Source organism: Mizuhopecten yessoensis, unplaced genomic scaffold, assembly GCF_002113885.1.
Source record: "Mizuhopecten yessoensis strain PY_sf001 unplaced genomic scaffold, ASM211388v2 scaffold1461, whole genome shotgun sequence".
Classification (NCBI taxonomy): Eukaryota; Metazoa; Mollusca; class Bivalvia; order Pectinida; family Pectinidae; genus Mizuhopecten; species Mizuhopecten yessoensis.
Window position 1 is genome coordinate 803,005 of NW_018404058.1, and position 19,492 is coordinate 822,496.

The 19,492-nt window shown below is 37.5% G+C and overlaps 1 protein-coding gene across 4 annotated transcripts in view; it reads left to right on the plus strand.

The window, feature by feature from the left end:
• The first annotated feature begins 1,279 nt into the window (after window positions 1-1,279).
• LOC110462670 (chromodomain-helicase-DNA-binding protein 8-like) overlaps window positions 1,280-19,492 on the plus strand; it is a 51,809-nt gene continuing 33,596 nt past the window's right edge. For 3 of the 4 annotated variants that reach the window (XM_021516754.1, XM_021516771.1, XM_021516780.1), the window contains exons 1-6: window positions 1,280-1,370; window positions 4,309-6,764; window positions 13,649-14,445; window positions 17,503-17,623; window positions 18,724-18,855; window positions 19,148-19,225. In XM_021516754.1, coding sequence (XP_021372429.1) covers window positions 4,428-6,764; window positions 13,649-14,445; window positions 17,503-17,623; window positions 18,724-18,855; window positions 19,148-19,225 — 3,465 coding nt within the window. In that variant the 5' untranslated portion in view covers window positions 1,280-1,370; window positions 4,309-4,427. Of the gene's footprint in view, window positions 1,371-1,405; window positions 2,224-4,308; window positions 6,765-13,648; window positions 14,446-17,502; window positions 17,624-18,723; window positions 18,856-19,147; window positions 19,226-19,492 lie in introns of those variants that run through there. The other variant, XM_021516763.1, reaches the window with a different exon arrangement.

The window sequence follows — 19,492 nt, forward strand, 5'->3', positions numbered from 1 at the left end:
ATTATGTATCTAGTTGTATAGAGATACAGAATGAATTAGAAGCGTTGTGTTTGACCTTTTTATATATATTTAAATGAATTTCTAAATGTCTAGAGGTCTAGGTTTTTCTCTTTTAAAAAATCAATAATATAATAACTAGTAATTGATTATACAAGTGGGGTCATACTATGTTTATTGTCGAGGGGAGAAAGGCTGATTTTCTTGTTGTAGTAATATATATCAACAGACCCTGACAGCCACCGATGATTAGTTTAAACATGAGCAGTACTACATGATCTAGTCAAAATAGTACGATGTCCTCGTATCCGATAGCTACTTTTGAGAGGACGGGTGAGAGCCTAAATTATTCTAGCACCTGCACAGACCAACTCCTTCCCTACACTCACTACACTGACCAGTATTATAAAATATATCAACAAAGGTATATAGTCAATAGAAGTGTTTTATATACAATATTATACTTGAACAAACAGATGCACATTTAGATAGTAGGTTTATTTAGTCAACTGACAAAGCAATATAGTGTGATGCAGAGACATATATATCTAATATAGGCCTTATTAATGATCTTGTCGAATACCGTGTATATTGAGAGGCCTAACTATCACAGGCATTTGTTTCTGTCAATAAAAATAGTCATGACAACAAAAATTCACCCTACTCATAAAAAATACTTGTTTTTGTCAAGACTATTTTTTTATTGACAAAAACAAACGCCTGAGTATAGAAAGGGCACGTTGACCATCGGCGATCGTAGAGCACACGCTCTTGTTATGACTCCCCTGTACATATCTAACGTTACCATACAATATCCCTTGACTAACAAAAACGACGTGGAAGGATCAGTCCTAAAGATTTAAAGTGGGGACACCAGTTAAAATTAAAGACACAAGCTATTGTTAGCAGGATTGATTTGCGCCTGGCCATCGAAAAACAAATTTAGTAATTGCATCCGGGGATCTTTTGAAAGAGTCCATTGTGATTGGTTTATCTTCGGACAGCGAAGATATGCCCATTGCATTAAACGCGTTTGTAACCGTCAATCTGATTGGTTGATACGGCGAAGCGTTCAAGGATAAAAAAATATATAGATTATGTAAAAAATGATGAAAATCATTTAAGAAAAACAGTAAAAGCTTCTATTGTTAAGATTCCATCTACTATGTTGATGTTTCATATTATTTATTTTTTGCAACATATATTAACATTGATTCTTTGCTAGTTCCAAACTTCATCCACTGGCCAATCAAAACTCTTCTTATGGAAGGGCACTCGCTATTCACACGATGCATGATGTTGAGGTTATAAGCGGTCTAAACTCAACAAAATCATCCGGTTGAAAATTGTCTATTTTTCTTGACAAAGGACAGGTAGGATGTTTATATGTCGTTTGATTTGTGTATTTATTTGTTAATTATATCATCCTCTGTGTCATTTACGTTGAATTGACAACATGCCCCTTACGGTGGTCCCTATTTGTCCCTGGCTTCTGTTGGATAAAATTCTCCAAAAACTACACACCGAAATGGCGTTCAAAGGAAACTTTCCATTGTTGTGTGGTGACAGAGATAGGTAAATGTACATTTTGGTTGTAGTTTTTGTCTTAGTTTATGGAATATGAGTTAATAGGGGAATAATAAGCAGTTGTTGTCACTCGGAAAGCGTTGCACGTGCGTCGGTAAATACACAATACGGGTTGTCCCGTGGATGGGGCCCAAACAGAAAAATCATTATCTTAGTACACACACGCGGTACACTAATGGCCGACCTCTTTGTCTTCGCCAAGTCGTTGGCTCGTTATTTGTATATATTCTATGTTTTTTTGGTAATTTTTATGTCTGAATTTGTGTCGGGTTCTTATTCTGAACCCCTAAGTACAAGCGAGAGAGTTTCGTTTCGTGGTTCATCTCGACCTCAATTGAGGCCCACGACGGGATACTTAATCCTCTATAAGACTGTCTTTATAAATGAACTCTGTTATATAGCAGTTATATTTGAAATAGGACTATGTTTAAGTAATATCACATATTTCGTGTAGCTTTTACTGTGTTTTACCTTTTTCTGTATTCAGATATATTTCAATTTTGAAATATGTAAAGGAAATCCCCTTATAATATTTGAGGTTGGGGAAAACCCCAGTTATTTGGGAAGATCCACCTTTATTTTTACCTTTGTGCATATGGGATGAACCAAACCTTGCTGTAGTTACGTAAGATCAGCAAGGTAAGTTGTGTTCAATATATTTTGTTAGATTTGAATATAAATGGGCCAATTTATAAGCAAAATTGATATGTCAACACTTTCCCATTTTATACCAAATAATACTGTTATGATTAAAAATAATCTAGTTTCCTTATTCAGTTCACTAATGTTACAGAACATTTTACTTAACATTTTCCTGGTTGTCAAACGGTTATGGTTATTGCTTGTAGACTGATTGATCATAAATGGGAATATCATACTTCCCAACTCTCCCTACTTCGGGGGGAGACTCTTGAATTTGGACCTTAAACTGGTATTTCAGCCAGTGAACTTGTCAGACTATTCCGATATACTATGGTCTTATGATTTCACCTGAAAGAAAAACTCAAAAGATGCTATTATACAGTGTTATTTTTATTTTATATAGACATTTTATTTATGTTTATTAATTTGAGCAGCAGAATGTCTGCTATAAAAAAATCAAAAGGTTGCCAAGGAAGAAATATTTTCAAAGTCTGCTGTTCCCAAAGAAGGACTAGCAAATAATATATTCAGATAGTCATATTGATTGTCAGGGAAACAATAATGTCTTACCCAGCATGTTATGTAGTCACATATCATGTTTGTTTACAAGAACAAACATGTAATTTATTACATCGTTTTCAGATATCCTGATTTACTGTATATCATTCCTTAAGTCAGCAGGAATAGGAATATAACTTACTGATACCATATCTAATATAATGGGGATGCACTGCATGGTTAAATGATGAGTGGGGCACTTTTACACACCATTTCCCCCCAAACAGCATATTTCGACTGTTTTCTCACTGCTGTATTAAAGACATGAAGTACTAGTACGCGTTATCCCACTCCCCTATTTATTTCTGCATCAATAAATTATGGTATCATTCAAAAGTTTGAATTGTTATCTGTGTCCGCAGTAAAATGTTTCTTCACAGCTTTCTTTCAGTACACTAGTGTACAGTACCATATCATGACAGAAGTTGTCTAATTCACAAAAACAAACATATTACTATCAAGTGTGTCAAGCTTTTTTTTATATATAAGAAGTGCATCAACCCTCCCATGCCGACAAACAGGCAGTATATTTCCATTTGAAGTCGGTTACATTCAGTAGCAGCCTCCCCTACCATAAGCTGATACAAGTGACAAGCAGGAAAACCAACCTCACACTATTTTTGAGGAAAACATGATTTATTTATTTTTTATTTTGAATTATTTGAGCCTTACTCAAAATTGGTAATAATAACAAAATAAAATTGAAGGCATCGGTTAACTTGATCAAATATTGCCTTTTTGCGTTGTCATTGATGGACAATCTTGAAAGCATTGTTTTTTAAGGGTCCTAGAGAATTAAGCAAAGTGAAAATCAGACAGCAAAGTAATGTTGTAGAGGTGATTTTAAAATAACCTGGTTTCCAACTGAAAACATTAGTGTGAGACCAAACACATCAGAGACTGGGGTGATATGTGTATAAAATCAGGTCTCAGCAGGTTTCACAATAAACTATAGTGCCTCTAGTATCTAAAGTTGCCGACATTAATTATCCATAACATATTTACAGAGAGAAAAAAACACCAGCTTCATACTCTGACTTGGACTGGAGAAGGCTCAACTTTAAGCAATTGAAATTGTGCATTTTATTGATTTTTAGCTCACCTGGCCTGAGAAGGCATATGAGCTTATTCTGTGGCATAGCGTTTGTCCATTCTCAACTTCCTTCTGTGGTGCAGGGTTTGTCAAGCTTGTTAGCTTCTATATAATTTTGCAGTGAAATGTTAGCGCATCATTGATATTCTGTGGTATTTGTGTTTCATTTTATAGTTATCTTTATTCTGTGACATATATTATATATTATATTTTACATCATTCTGTTACCTTATTTTATGTTTTGTCAACATTATTCTGTTACCTTATTTTTCCCCTTTTGTCCCCTTTTTTTCTGTGATAGTGTTTGACTGGTCAATGTTTAATGATTTGTGGTACAGTGTTAGGCAGTCTTGTAATGTTTTCATGAGAAATGGAATAATTTTGTTAAATAAATGTAAATGTGTGCTAAAATTCTCTTAATTGCTTTTCAGGTGCTAGTCAAGTGCTGGTCCTGTCGATGACACTACAATGGACTTTATAGAGAAGTAGGATTGTACAATACGTTGATTAGGGTCGACCAGACACGCATGTGGCTGGTGTTCGCCTCACAATGACCGACGAATCCATGCTGAGTTTGTTTGATGCGGACGGCGGATTTTTGGATGAGTTGACGGGAGGAGACACTGGGATCGGGGGTCCTGGAAATGGGATGGACTCTTCCATACTTGGCCCTAGTACAGGTATGGGGAGCATTCAACCTGATCCACTGCTCAACACTGGCTATGGTGCATCTCATTCTCAAATGCCTAACCTCTCAGGGAACCAATTTTCTGGCATGTCCTACCAAAGTTCCAGTGCACCACAACAACAGTTTTCTTCGGAGAATTTTGCTGCTCCCCAATATAATGAACAGCAAGGAATCAATCAGATGGCCAATGTGGCTATACCGGGTATGAATGGTGGACAAAGACAACCAAGAATGATGATGCCGAACCAGCAGATAACAACTCAACCTCCATTTGGAAGTTCGTCAGCTGGTAGAGGATTGATGCAACAACAACAGCAACAACCAGCTCCAGGTGGGTATCAATCCTATCGAATGAGCAGTGCACCGATGACGGGGCCTCGTCTTCCTAATCCCCACCAGCGGCAGATTGGGATCACTCAGAACATATCACAACAGACCAATAACATGTGGAACAGTAGTCAGACTAGTCCTAGTCAAGCCAATACCTTTTTCCATCAACAGAGACCAATGCAGTCTCAGCTTCAGCAGACCCCTCAACCTCAGCAACCGCAAATGGCACCGTCACAACTTGGTGACGGAACCCAAATGACAACTTACCTCACTCACCATGACTATGCCTTACCTAAATCCACTTCAAATATTGTTCCCCAAGTAAATGTTAGTCAATATCAGAACACTAGTGCAAACCAAGCGGGTGTGTACAATATGCAAAGGTTAGCCTCGCCGCCTGGTAATCATAATGTTATGTCTAATGTGCCATTGTCTGCCAGCAGTGCTTTGAATGCTATGACTCCAATGCAGCAACAGCAGCATCCTATCCCACAGGTACAGCCATCATTCCAGCAACCCGGCATCAGTTCAGCCAACAATGTGCGGCTTGCCTACACTGCTAGTACACCGATGCAGAATATGCCGCAACAGCAACCGTTCCAAGGAAATTACTTGCACCAGCGACCTCAAGTAAACCCTGTTGTTCCAACGTCGAACTATCAAAATTTTCCATTCCAACCGACACAGAATGCTATGTCACAAGGGATTGGAGACACGTCTAGTCGTCTTAGCCATTTCCAGAACACCAGCCCTAATCAGACTTCCACACTTATGCCTGGTTTTCCTACCAGTGTGAACTCACAACGTGTGACCACCCCATCCCCCAGACCAACCCCACCTCCCCGACCAACGCCTCCACCATCCCATACCCCAGATATCACACATACCTCCCCTACTTCTCAGGGAAATGCAAGACAGTTACATCAATCTCAGATGGATCTAATGTCCCCTCCCTCTGGAGGTCAGACCACGCCTACTGCCAGTCCTTACCACAGCAGTGATGGTAGTAACTCCTCAATGAACCAAACACCTATCAAGTCTAATACATATGCTCCAGGGGGGAACAGTCAGCCCTCTGTAAGCATGAGGATGAGTGTTAACACCAATGTCCCAAATAGAACTCTAGGTGTGGCCCCAGCGAGTCCAAACATGAAGGCTCTCGGTCAGGGTATGGTCCCGCCAACTGTGAACTTGGGTGGTCAGCCTGCTGTTGAGGTAGGCGGGCCATCTGCTGTAACTAATATGAATATGAGTGGTCAACAAACTGTGAATATGAATGGACAAAATAGCATGAATATGGAAATTCAAAATCTTCAGAAGCAGATTCAGCAACTGCATAGCATGCCACAGACCAATCAAACCCAACAAGGTATGCTGGATTTACAGGAACGAATTAGAACGCTGCGTGCTAAACAAGAATTAACACACCAAAGACAGAAGCAAATGCAGCAGATGCAGCAACATATTCCAAATTCAAATATGGTTTCACAGCAACAGCCAATTCAGCAACAGCATAATCAACAACAGCTTGTGTTTCAAATTCCCAATCTGCAACAGCAGCAGCAACAACAGGACAATCAGCAGAAAGTGATCCATCTTCAGTCAACTGTGGGTGGAAGTGCCGGTACGGGGGCAAGACAATCATTCATTCAAATCCAACGACCAAACATGCCCAACCAACCTCAGAATCAACAACAGAAGATTGTAATCGTGAGTTCTCAGCCAGGGAGCACCATGAGTATGCTCCAACAACGCCCTCACATAACCCAGCCACAAGGCCAGCAGGCCGGGCAGATGGACCCGTCACAGGGTCAGTTCAACCAGGTGATGTCCCAACCAGCACAGCAGAATCTACAGGTGGTCATACAGGTGAGTCTATATCTTGTTTGTTGTTTACGAGTGCTCAGTTCTTCTTTCTTGTCAAAGGTGGCCAAAAATTTGGCCCCATTCCATAGTGGTTTTTTTCAAGATTTAGTTCAAGAGCTCAAATTTGAAATTATAAAAAAATATTAATTTACTTTTTATGATGTGTAAAACACGTAAGTTTATGTAAATAAGTTTTGGTAAGCAAAGGATAATAGTCTTTGAAATGCTATTTATACAGAAATATTTTTTCAAAAATGCTAATTTAAATGCACAGCATGCAATCTTCCCCAATCTAAATCCCCTAGTGCTATTTAAAAAAAAATCTGTTTGAGCTTAAGACTAGCACAGACCGAGTACTTTTTCAAGTGTGTAAAACTGGGTACTACTGACCCTTGGAATAGGTCATTTTAACATAGAAATGTTTGCCACCAGATCAGATTTTCCATAGATCTGTTCCCATCTAAAAACTGACTTCAGCCATATTGGGTGTTAAAGTTTGCTGACATTTCGCATTAAGCTCCTAAAATTCATTTGATATAAATTGTAGATTTGTTTGTTTCTTTTAAGAGCAATGGGGGCCATAGTTCCCCTTATTTCAATTTCAGAATGCATGAACCATATACTAAATTACTCAGTTTTTTATGATACTGTAAAAATGCCCATTTTTTTTTTAATTTGATGTATTTAAAATTCGAAATTTCATTCCGGTCCATCTTGTTTTAAAAAATTCCAGTGGTGTATTTGAAATAACTAGAAATATAGAGTTTATATTGTGTTGTGAAAATTGTACTTTAAAAACTTTGCTTTCAGAGATTTTTAGTTAATGTACCATAAACGGTATATTGCATACATTTGGTAATACCGTTTATTCTAAGGGAAGCTAGGGTACCCTTTTTTATCCCATTTGTCTCCTCCTGTCCGTTGCACTCCGTGTACACAGGCAGATTTTCCAAAATTCTACCAGTGCAAACTATGTTTTTAAAGCATTATTTAAATGAAAGTTTTGACTAGCCCTGTCATAAAATCTACTGGAAATAGATCAGGATGTGTGGCTAGTGGAATTATAAATCCTTGATTCCATAATCTTAGCTAGTTCTCCATACATCCTATACAAATGAAATACCATGCTTTTTGGTTTCCATGGTCTAAAACATGACGTTATAATCACCTTTTGAATGGATAGGTCATGTGTAATTAATGATAGAAAGGTAGAAACAAAAACTGAAAACCATTGTTTTCAAACATACTCTTGAAAGTATGGGAGAGAAGAATTGCTACAGATAGTTATATATATTTTAGGGTATGCCAGAGAAATGTCAACCTGCAGGATGAGATTCTTGAATGTTTTAAACCTTGGCTTAAAGCAAGCCTTGTGTTAGATAATCAGGAATATCACCCCTACGGTTGGGTTTCTCTATCATAACTTTATGGTAGGGGAAGATTCTTTCCAAACTTTGTCATTTTTCTTTCCGAAGTCCTTTTCGTGTATCTGGTTCAACCGTTTCAACCAGCTGAACCTGAAAAGAAAATAACAGGCTCAGATTTAAACTGAGACTGGCCCCTGGAATATTTGGCATGTGCAAATCGAGTCTGGACATGCCTGACAAAATCTAAAATGCTGACTATTGCTAGTTTGCATTATTTCTGCAAAAAAAGGTTGATTCACATGTATATTTCAGGAAATGTTATAAAATTTAGTTTACATGTAAAATGGTATTATATTCTTGATACCTTATTTATTTTTCACAAAACTCTGAAACTGCATTGTTAGCTCTGCTGATAAGTTCAGCACAGAACATATCCCCCCTATGGGACTACAGTGTTAAGCCTCGGAACATATCCCCCTATTGGACTACATACAGTGTTAGGTGTAAAGATACAGCAAGATAGATGTCAAAGTTCCTGGCTTCGGACCATATCCCCCCTATGGGACTACAGTGTTAGGCCTCTGACCATATCCCCCCTATGGGACTACAGTGTTAGGCCTCGGACCATATTCCCCATATGGGACTACAGTGTTAGGCCTCGGAACATATCCCCCCCTATGGGACTACAGTGTTAGGTGTAAAGATTCAGCGAGATAGATGTCTTAATGTTCCTGGCCTCGGAACATATCCCCCTTGAGTTCCTGTTCTTAGACCATATCCCCCTATTGGACTACAGTGTTAGGTGTAAAGATACAGCGAGGTAGATGTCTTTAAGTTCCTGGCCTCGGAACATATCCCCTCTATGGGACTACAGTGTTAGGCCTCGGACTATATCCCCCCTATGGGACTACAGTGGTAGGTGTAAAGATACAGCAAGATAGATGTCTTATGTTCCTGGCCTTGAACCATATCACCCTATTGGACTACAGTGTTAGGTGTAAAGATTCAGCAAGATAGATGTCTTAAAGTTCCTGGCCTCGGAACATATCCCCCTTGAGTTCCTGGTCTTAGACCATATCCCCCTATTGGACTACAGTGTTAGGTGTAAAGATACAGCGAGATAGATGTCTTAAAGTTTCTGGCCTCTGACCATATCCCCCTATTGGACTACAGTGTTAGGTGTAAAGATACAGCGAGATAGATGTCTTTGAGTTCCTGGCCTCGGACCATATCCCCCTATTGGACTATAGTGTTAGGTGTATAGACTATAGATGGTAAGAGACAGATGTCTTTGAGTTCCTGGTTCTGAACATATCCCCCTATATGACAAGTCTTTGCAAGGTTATAGATGTTGAATCCCTGGTCTTGCACGTATCCGTCTATAAAGATGGGACTAAGACGTATGGAAGCGACAGATCAATCGTTAAAAATGTGTAAACAGGTTGATTGTCGGAGAGCTGTATTGAGCTTGACACTGTAGTGGAGAGAAAGGCCACAGTACAGCTGCCAGCTGAGTTACACGGGAGTGAGAGGACACACTTGTATTGGTAGATCTGTGCTGGTAGAATATTGATTAAACTGACCAATAATCTACCTACACCAACATACACGGACCGCTGACCTGAAATAATCTCTCACCATTCACCACTGTCTAGCGAAAAAAAATAACTTCATTGTCACTGATCCAGCTTATTGAGTCCTATCTGGTGAGGGTAAGGCCTGACAAGGGCCAGTTTAATTTGTGACAGAGAAAATTGGTTTCGCTATCATCCTCTTCTATCCTTCAATCTAAAAGGTTCATACCGCAATGTCTGTCACATGATTGTTCATTGAGATGTCTGTCAAGAAACATAGACTTGCAAATGATGTAAAATTGTTTCAAGGCCATTCTTGTTACTAAGGTCACTTTTTCTAAGAACTTCTGTTAGGAATCTAACCTAGAACTTCAGATTACTGGGCCAGTTCTCTACTGGTGGAGCTAAGAGGAAATTCACTGAGGTAGAGTCAGTAACAATCAGCTACATGGTTCAGCCCTGTAACATACTCTCCCTCCATGAAAAGACATTCTTGAGTCTCTTGGAGTATATCTCTGCATGTTGCAGTGTGGTTCAGGTTATCGTATACAGTGCCATCGTCCTTAAGTATCAATGTATATTTCCGAGGTCATATTTTCGAGGTTTTTCCTCAAGGAGTCAAAAATCTAGGAAAATAGATTACTGATCCAGTGCCCTTTAGATTGAGTTAGGAAGAAACCTGTATAGTTGAATCTGTATCATACAACTCAATGAGTCACCACTCTGACATACAGCACATACATGTCGTGATCAGATGTCATTCTTTCCTGTTGACTTTTTCAGCATTTTATGCTGTTGAATGCATAAGATATATTTTTTACATTTTGTTCCTGTCATCTTTAATTTGATGGGTCAATCAAACGTTTATACAAAATAATCCAATTTCAATACAGTTGTAAAAAAGTATACTTATTTTCACACAAAAAACTCCTATTTATTTTTGCTTAGTATTATAGGGTATATATGTATGCTACTAAAATGATAGCAACTTTAAATGGAGCCTTGCTTTTATAGCTTTTATACTAGTAGTAAAATTAGTTCTCTTTCTAGCAAAAATATGATTATATACCTGTTACACAACTTAATAAACACACTATATACCCAAGTAGTATTCACTGAAAGGTAAATATTCTTTGTATGACCAACTGTTGTTGTCACATGATCAATTCAGTCATGTGACTTTCAGTGAATACTGTTTAGTTGATATGAAGACCAAAATGGTTTGGTTGAAAAACACCACTGGGTATAGAGGTATAATATCGTTTTCTCTTACTACAAAGGTGTACAAGTATTTACATCTAGTCGTAGTTTTGTGTGGTATGTGCATAATTATATAATCACAGAGTAACAAACTATGAAATGAGGGTCATCACCAGTCAGAATGCAGGTAATGCCTGCTTATTGCAGACCATTATACTGTGTAAACTGTGGCATATAGTTTAGTATGTCTTTTCTAAGGAGTATTTTAAAACATTGTATTAGAAGCCTTAAAAGGTTTACTTTGAAACTTGCCCAACAGGTTTGCAGACTTGCAGTTTTTATGGTTTAGCTATAGTGGTATAATGGTTTAGGAAATGGATTAACACATATTGATCACTTTATGATAAACACAAGAATGCCTTGATTTGAGTTTAAGAGTTCCAATTTCAAAACCAAGGGCACTTATACTGTTTTTAGAAATTGTAAACCAACACAGTGTTAAATTTGATCAGACTTAAAACAAAAACACCTTCATATTTCTGGAAGAAAAGGTCAAGGTCACCATTACTATTCATAAAGAATTTCCCAAAAAATTACACTTATTTGCATGGGAGAACCAACTAGACATATTTTTGGCCCCCCACCCCCACCCCCAGCCCAGCCCAGCCCACAGCAGTAACACTTTGTACTTTCAGTATTGTTCTCAGCAGATATGCGTAATAATACTGTCAGGTGTTCAAGTTTTAAACTTAGATCAATAATTAATGCAAATTTAAATACAGAGAATTTACTATTGAACTGACTCCATTATTCAAATCCATTTAATGATTTATACCAGCAGTCTGTGGAAGATTATATAGGTAAGGGAGTTCATCCACCTAAAATGCGATATAATGTACCCATCAATGTTTAATGCTCGACTCCACATTAAATCTTGGCTGGTTTGGTTCTAAAGTGATGGACCAATTTCAACGAAACTTTCCACATATGATAACTACCACCTGAAGTTGTGCATCCAGGTATTATCTTTTCATTCTGACCCTTTTTAACGAAGTTATGGCCCTTCTTTAAAAAATCCTGAAACTTTTTGTCAGGACAACTCCTTCTAAAAGTTATGGATTGATTTCAACAAAACTTTCCAGATATGATAATTACTACCTGAAGTTGTGCATCCAAGTATTATTCTTTTCGTTCTGACCCTTTTTACCCAGTCATTGCCCTTTGTTGTAAAAGACTTTCCCACAGAACTTCTCCAAAACTACTGAACCAATATCCCTGAAAGTTTTCAGATATGATAATTACCACCTGATGTTGTGCATCCAGGTATTATTTTTTTCAATCTGACCCTTTTTTTTATTGAGTTATGTCCCTATGTTGAAAAATACTTCTCCATACATCTCCTCCGACACTATGGTCCCAATTTCAACAGAATATATCAGATATGATAGCTACCACCTAAAGTTGTGCATCCAGGTATTTTTTTCCAACCCTTTTTATGGAGTTATGGCCCTTTGTTGAAAAATCCTTGTCCTGACAACTTCTCTCCTTATCTACTGGGCCAATTTCAATGAAAGTTTACAGATATGGCAACTGCCCCTTGACGTTGTGCATCCAAGCAGTATCTTTTCATTTCAACCCTTTTTAAGGAGTTAGGTCCCTTTGTTTAAAATCTTTATGCTGACCACTCTTCCTTTACTACCAGGACGATTTTAAAATTGTCCATCTGTGCTAACAACATTTCGTTTGCAAGTATGTTTTGGCATTGAGAGGGAGTATAGGAAGTATGTCAGTGACCTGTATACTTAAATAAGTGTACAGCTCAGTCAATAAAGACACCATTACTGGTGGGAGACTATATTGCTTTGCAATGCTTTGCCTTAGTAAGCCTTTAGCTTACAGTTCTGGTTTATATAGGAGGGGGGATTTAGTTAGCCATTGGCTTACAGTTCTAGTTTTATCTTGTAACATGGGACAGCAGTGCTGTACATTTTGCTTATGACAATGTGGAATCTAATTGTATCCTGTAACTACTATGTTTGTCTTATTACAGAATTTTGACTTGGACATAACTTAAACAATTTAGGTTTTATTATTATCAGTCACAGGTCAAGGTCACTGTACTAAGAATTAGGACTTCAATAAAACATGGCTGCCAGATCTGTGGCCCTCATATTGTTTTTTTTTTATAGATTTTCTTAAAACTAAAAACTTCACTGACATGCATGTTTGTCTTGGATGTACTTTTGACAAGTTTTATTATGGCCATCATTGATCAAGGTCACCATTACATTTTTTTTTGTTTTTTTAAAGAAAATGGTTTGTGATCATTATTTCTTGACAGATTTTCATTAACCGCAATAGACATGGTTGCCTACGACATGCCATTGACAAGTTTGATTATTAGTCATCATCGGGTTAAATCAGTGTTACTAAAAATAGAATGTCACAAGTAGGCATTTTAAACAAATATTACTACATTCTGTTCAAAGTCAATGTCATTATTACTAAAGTATAATTTAGTTGAAAATGGTTTGTCCATGGGTAAAACAGGGGAGCTGGGGTTATTGTGAACCTTACTTACTTTTTCTTTGTTTGAACCTTAAAGCCTTGGCTGTCAGCAGCCTGTAACTGTAATGATTGTGTTATATATTACAGCAGTAGTCTTGTGTTATTACAGCAGTGATAACGTGTAACATACAGCAACAGTCTATTACAGCAGCATTAATGATTGCATTTTGTCTTCCAGCCCCAGCAGCAGTCAGTATTACAACAGCAAGGCCCAGTTATGATGAGTCCCCCTCAAGTGCCTACTTCATCGTCTAACATACCTCAACAGCCCTCGCAGGCCAACATTGCTGCTATGTCGGGTCCTCTAATGCGTCAGGCCGTGGCCACCTCGGTCCAGCAGGTGCCAGCCCAAAATATGCCTTCCAATATGCCAGTGCTACAGATACAACAGCTTGGTCAGTCTCAGCCACAGGCCAACTCTCAAGTACCCCTGGTGGCCTTCCAACCGATGGACCAATCGGAGCATATGGACACCAGTCAGTTGCTTGGTTCAGTCACACCAGGTACGACTGGAAGCAAGAAGTCTAAGAAAGCTAAGCAACAACAGGAAAAGGCCAACAGGATCGTGGCAGAGGCTGTAGCCCGGGCTCAGGCTGCTGGGAATACTGGATTACCTCCCCTGTTAACCCAGAACACAGCCATTCCCTCCACTGTGGGGGATGTGACAACACCGGAAATCAGGGACGAGGATTATGATGAAGAGGGAGGCAAGAAAAAGAAGAAAACAAAGCGAAAGAAGAAACCATCTGAACCTAAGACTCCAAAGACACCTAAAGCGAAGAAATCTAAAACTCCTCCAGCTGCTGCAGCAGCAGGGGATCCTTCTGAAAAGGTAGACAACGAGAATACGGACACAAGTGGGGATCTTATTGTGGACATTGAGGACACTACGCCAGTAACCCCGGAAAAGAAGAAAGCAGTTAAAAAACCCAAGTCAGAGTCCAAACCAAAGTCATCTGTGAAAAAGAAAAAGATGTAAGTACAACAATGACCGAGTATAGATTTTGTTCAGGATGACATGTTAGTGAACCGGAAAATAATATGATTCAAACAAATAGTTCAAGTTAATAATATTTAGAATAAAAGTGAAGTTTATTGTTTAAAAGCATTATTATCATGTAAATTATAAAAACAGCCTAATGAAATAAGTAGAAATGGCAATTAATACTTTCAGTTTAGTTAATCAAATTGACTGCATAGACAATGAAATATGTAAAAACAATATAAGCGTTTCCTTGGGCTCAATTTGTCATTTTTTCTCATTATTTTCACTGAAAAACTTTCAATCAGAAACATTATTTATCCATCAATGTTGTCAAATATCAGAAGAAACCGTCCTTATATATACCTATGATTTCTTCCATAGAAACCGTCCTTATATATACCTATGATTTCCTCTGTAGAAACCGTCCTTATATATACCTATGATTTCTTCTGTAGAAACTGTCCATGTATATATACCTATGATTTCCTCTGTAGAAACCGTCCATATATATACCTATGATTTCCTCTGTAGAAACTGTCCTTATATATACCTATGATTTCCTCTGTAGAAACCGTCCTTATATATACCTATAATTTCCTCTGTAGAAACTGTCCTTATATATAACTATGATTTCTTCTGTAGAAACCGTCCTTATATATACCTATGATTTCTTATGTAGAAACCGTCCAGGTATATACCTATGATTTCCTCTGTAGAAACCGACCTTATATATACCTATGATTTCCTCTGTAGAAACCTTCCTTATATATACCTATAATTTCCTCTGTAGAAACTGTCCTTATAGATAACTATGATTTCTTCTGTAGAAACCGTCCTTATATATTCCTATGATTTCTTCTGTAGAAACCGTCCTTATATATACCTATAATTTCCTCTGTACAAACTGTCCTTATATATAACTATGATTTCTTCTGTAGAAACCGTCCTTATATATACCTATGCTTTCCTCTGTAGAAACCGTCCATATATATACCTATGATTTCCTCTGTAGAAACCGTCCTTATATATACCTATGATTTCTTCTGTAGAAACCGTCCAGGTATATACCTATGATTTCCTCTGTAGAAACCGTCCATATATATACCTATGATTTCCTCTGTAGAAATTGTCTTTATATATAACTATGATTTCCTCTGTAGAAACCGTCCTTATATATACCTATGATTTCCGCTGTAGAAACCGTCCATATATATACCTATGATTTCCTCGGTAGAAATTGTCTTTATATATAACTATGATTTCCTCTGTAGAAACCGTCCTTATATATAGCTATGATTTCCTCTGTAGAAACCGTCCATATATATACCTATGATTTCCTCTGTAGAAATCGTCTTTATATATACCTATAATTTCCTCTGTAGAAATCGTCTTTATATATACCTATGATTTCTTCTGTAGAAACCGTCCTTATATATAACTATGATTTCTTCTGTAGAAACCGCCTTTATATATAACTATGATTTCTTCTGTAGAAGCCGTCCTTATATATAACTATGATTTCTTCTGTAGAAACCGTCCTTATATTTACCTATGATTTCCTCTGTAGAAAATGTCCTTATATATAACTATGATTTCTTCTGTAGAAACCGTCCTTATATATATTCCTCTGTAGAAACCGTCCTTACATATTTTCCTCTGTAGAAACCGTCTTTATATATAACTATGATTTCCTTTGCTTTCATTTGATGCATCAACAGATGATACCAATAGACCATTCATAGCAAATATTATAATTCTTGCCACGATCGATTTCCTAATGTAGTTACTATTATAATGGTGTGATGTTTTTGGGTCGTTGTAGGTAGCTAGCTATGCTAATGAGCAGAAAGCTTAAGCTGACATGTGTAAGGTGATTTATAGTTGAGGGAAGTTTACTCTGACTTGTCACACTTGGGCAGGCTTTGGGGCATTGGAGCATAAAACCGCTGACATTAATGGGATATACTTGGACCTCTAGGCCAGAAGTAGATAAATTTCACAATCAACTGTTCTAAACTTAGGCATATATGAATATTTTGAAACGTAGAAAACCTCAAAGGGAACTATTTTTAGCTCAAATCTGAGCATTCATGATTGTCCGCCATGTGTTTGTTTTTAACTTTATATGCTTCTGACAGTACAGTTTTCCTAATGTTGATAGAACATTGCACACAACTCAAATCTATGTGATTGATGAAGATCCCTGAAAAGGGCTAAAAGGGGTATTATCTCAACTTTTAAGGAAGTTTTCTTCTAAGTTCAATTGTTGTGAGAGCTTTCGTTTATTTTGTCGGGCTCAAGTTTATGATTTAAATTTTGTTGAAATGAGGACCATGACATTGTAGCGATAAAAAAGGGTCATGCACAGAGGTCAAAGTTCAAGACAGGTAATAGCAGGTACTATGTCGATTTAAGCATAAATATTTTATGTCATTATATATTAGATGTCATGGACATTTTTTATAGCCTTTGAAATGGCTGCTTTATTTCTTTTGGTTTTTGTGAGCATTACAAAAACCTTGACTTAATCCTATATCTATTCCGATCAGATATATATATATGTAACCTGTCATAATGTTCTTGATACTAATAGCCTCTTAGGGATCTCAAACAGACACAACACTTGATAGATTATGAAGATCTCAAGATGATAGGGAAACTTGATAATATTTCCGGATAATATTCAGCATAAATCAGAACCTTGCAAGCACTCGACTTGCATTAACGAGCGCAAAAATCGCCCTTTATGTAAACAAAGTAGCAGCCCCCATGCAGAAGACAACTCGCCTTAAATCTTTGCTATTCACATTAACTTCAACATGCATTCCCATGATTATCTGCGAGTCTCATCATATTATACTTACACAACCATATACATCTTAATAATGATTTAACATGTTATTTCTAACTGAAGAAATACACTTTTGTGATGTCTCAAGTAACACGGACCAGATACACATTCACATGTAAACACAACTTCCGTAACTAATTTCTGACATTACAATTAGTATTTTATAATGTATATGTATTTTCACATCACGTTTCAGACCACCAGCAACCTTTATGAAGCTGAAGAAAAGAAAAAGAGGTGCATCATCTGATGGCTCTGATGTGGAGATAAAGATAACACCACCTCCTTCACCCGTAGGGGATGAAGAAGGACTACAGGTAGAAGACTGTTTCTTTTTACTGGGAGGCATTTCATTTTCTCTCTGTTTAAAGAATCTATAAATTTATTGATTGCAATTTTTTGTTTTAATCTTTCCGCGAAACATGATATTTTTTTTATCTTGTGTTGTATATAACTTTTAAGTTTTTGAAGATCCGACCCGACATTAACCAAGCATCTAGAGGTTTCCTTAGGTTTGAGATTTTCCATTTATTTAGCTTTGTTTGAGATTTTCCTCAACTTTAAGATGTTTTAAGTGGGGTCTAGCTGTCGAGGTCAAGGTGATGTTTTAAGTGGGGTCCAGCTCTCGAGGTCAAGGTAATGTTTTAAGTGGGATCTAGGTCTCGAGGTCAAGGTTATGTTTTAAGTAGGGTCTAGCTCTCGAGGTCAGTGTGATGTTTTAAGTGGGGTCTAGGTCTCGAGGTCAGTGTGATGTTTCCAGTGGGGTCTAGGTCTCGCGGTCAAGGTGATGTTTTAAGTGGGGTCTAGGTCTCGAGGTCAAGGTAATGTTTTAAGTAGGGTCTAGCTCTCGAGGTCAATGTGATGTTTTAAGTGGGGTCTAGGTCTCGAGGTCAAGGTGATGTTTTAAGTGGGGTCCAGGTCTCAAGGTCAAGGTGATGTTTTAAGAGGGGTCTAGGTCTCGAGGTCAAGGTGATGTTTTAAGTGGGATCTAGGTCTCGAGGTCAAGGTGATGTTTTAAGTGGGATCTAGGTCTCGAGGTCAAGGTGATGTTTTAAGTAGGGTCCAGCTCTCGAGGTCAAGGTAATGTTTTAAGTGGGATCTAGGTCTCGAGGTCAAGGTGATGTTTTAAGTAGGGTCCAGGTCTCGAGGTCAAGGTAATGGTTTAAGTGGGATCTAGGTCTTGAGGTCAATGTAATGTTTTAAGTGGGATCTAGGTCTCGAGGTCAAGGTGATGTTTTAAGTGGGGTCTAGGTCTTGAGGTCAAGGTAATGTTTTAAGTGGGGTCTAGGTCTCGAGGTCAAGGTAATAATTGAAGGCAACATTATAGACAACTTGATTACTATTTAACTATTGAAGATAAGTTAGTAAAACGATGACACTTAACGAACCTGGAACATGTATACCTGTGTTTCTATAGAAACGTCGATCGGCCAGAAATACCAAGAGGAAGAAGTACATGGATGATGTTGATCTGAACTTGTCTGAGGATGATAACTTAGATATTGATGTAGAAGGGACAGACATAATGAAAGCTCTGGAAGTCAACTCGGTAAGTCAGCTACTCTCAACCATATCACTAATTCAATATTTTAGGAAAACTTTAATTTATTGTACAACTGAGAAAGTCGTGATCAGCTCTTGGCAATATCATTAATCAATTAATTCAGGAAGTTTTTAAATTTTTACATACATTTTTGAAACGCTTTTAATTCTCCTTTACAGTATGTTGTATACTTGCATAGAAATTAAAATAATTGTTTCCTTTTCATATCAAATTCCTTATTCCATTATTTCAACTTTAGAATATCAATATATAATTCACAAACTTGGTTTGTTAACAGGAGAATGCTGTTGAGGAAGACAATAATATTGTGGTGGAAAAGATTCTGGGCATGAGGATGAGAATTAGTGATAAAGATGTAAGTAGTATCTCTAACTTTTATCACCCTCCCCCCTCACCATTCTTTACAAAGGTCAAGTAAGTAAATTTCAGGGGCCAGAGGTCAATGCCAAGGTCACTTGCTATTGGTTATGTCTTGCACACATTCTCTTGCTAGGTATATGACGCCAACATCATAACAGCCTCCCAATAGTTTTCTTGAATACATATTTTCAGAAACGTTTCATAATTATCATAAATTTGAAATTGAAACTCCTCATATTTGTTATACATTGTTGACTAAACC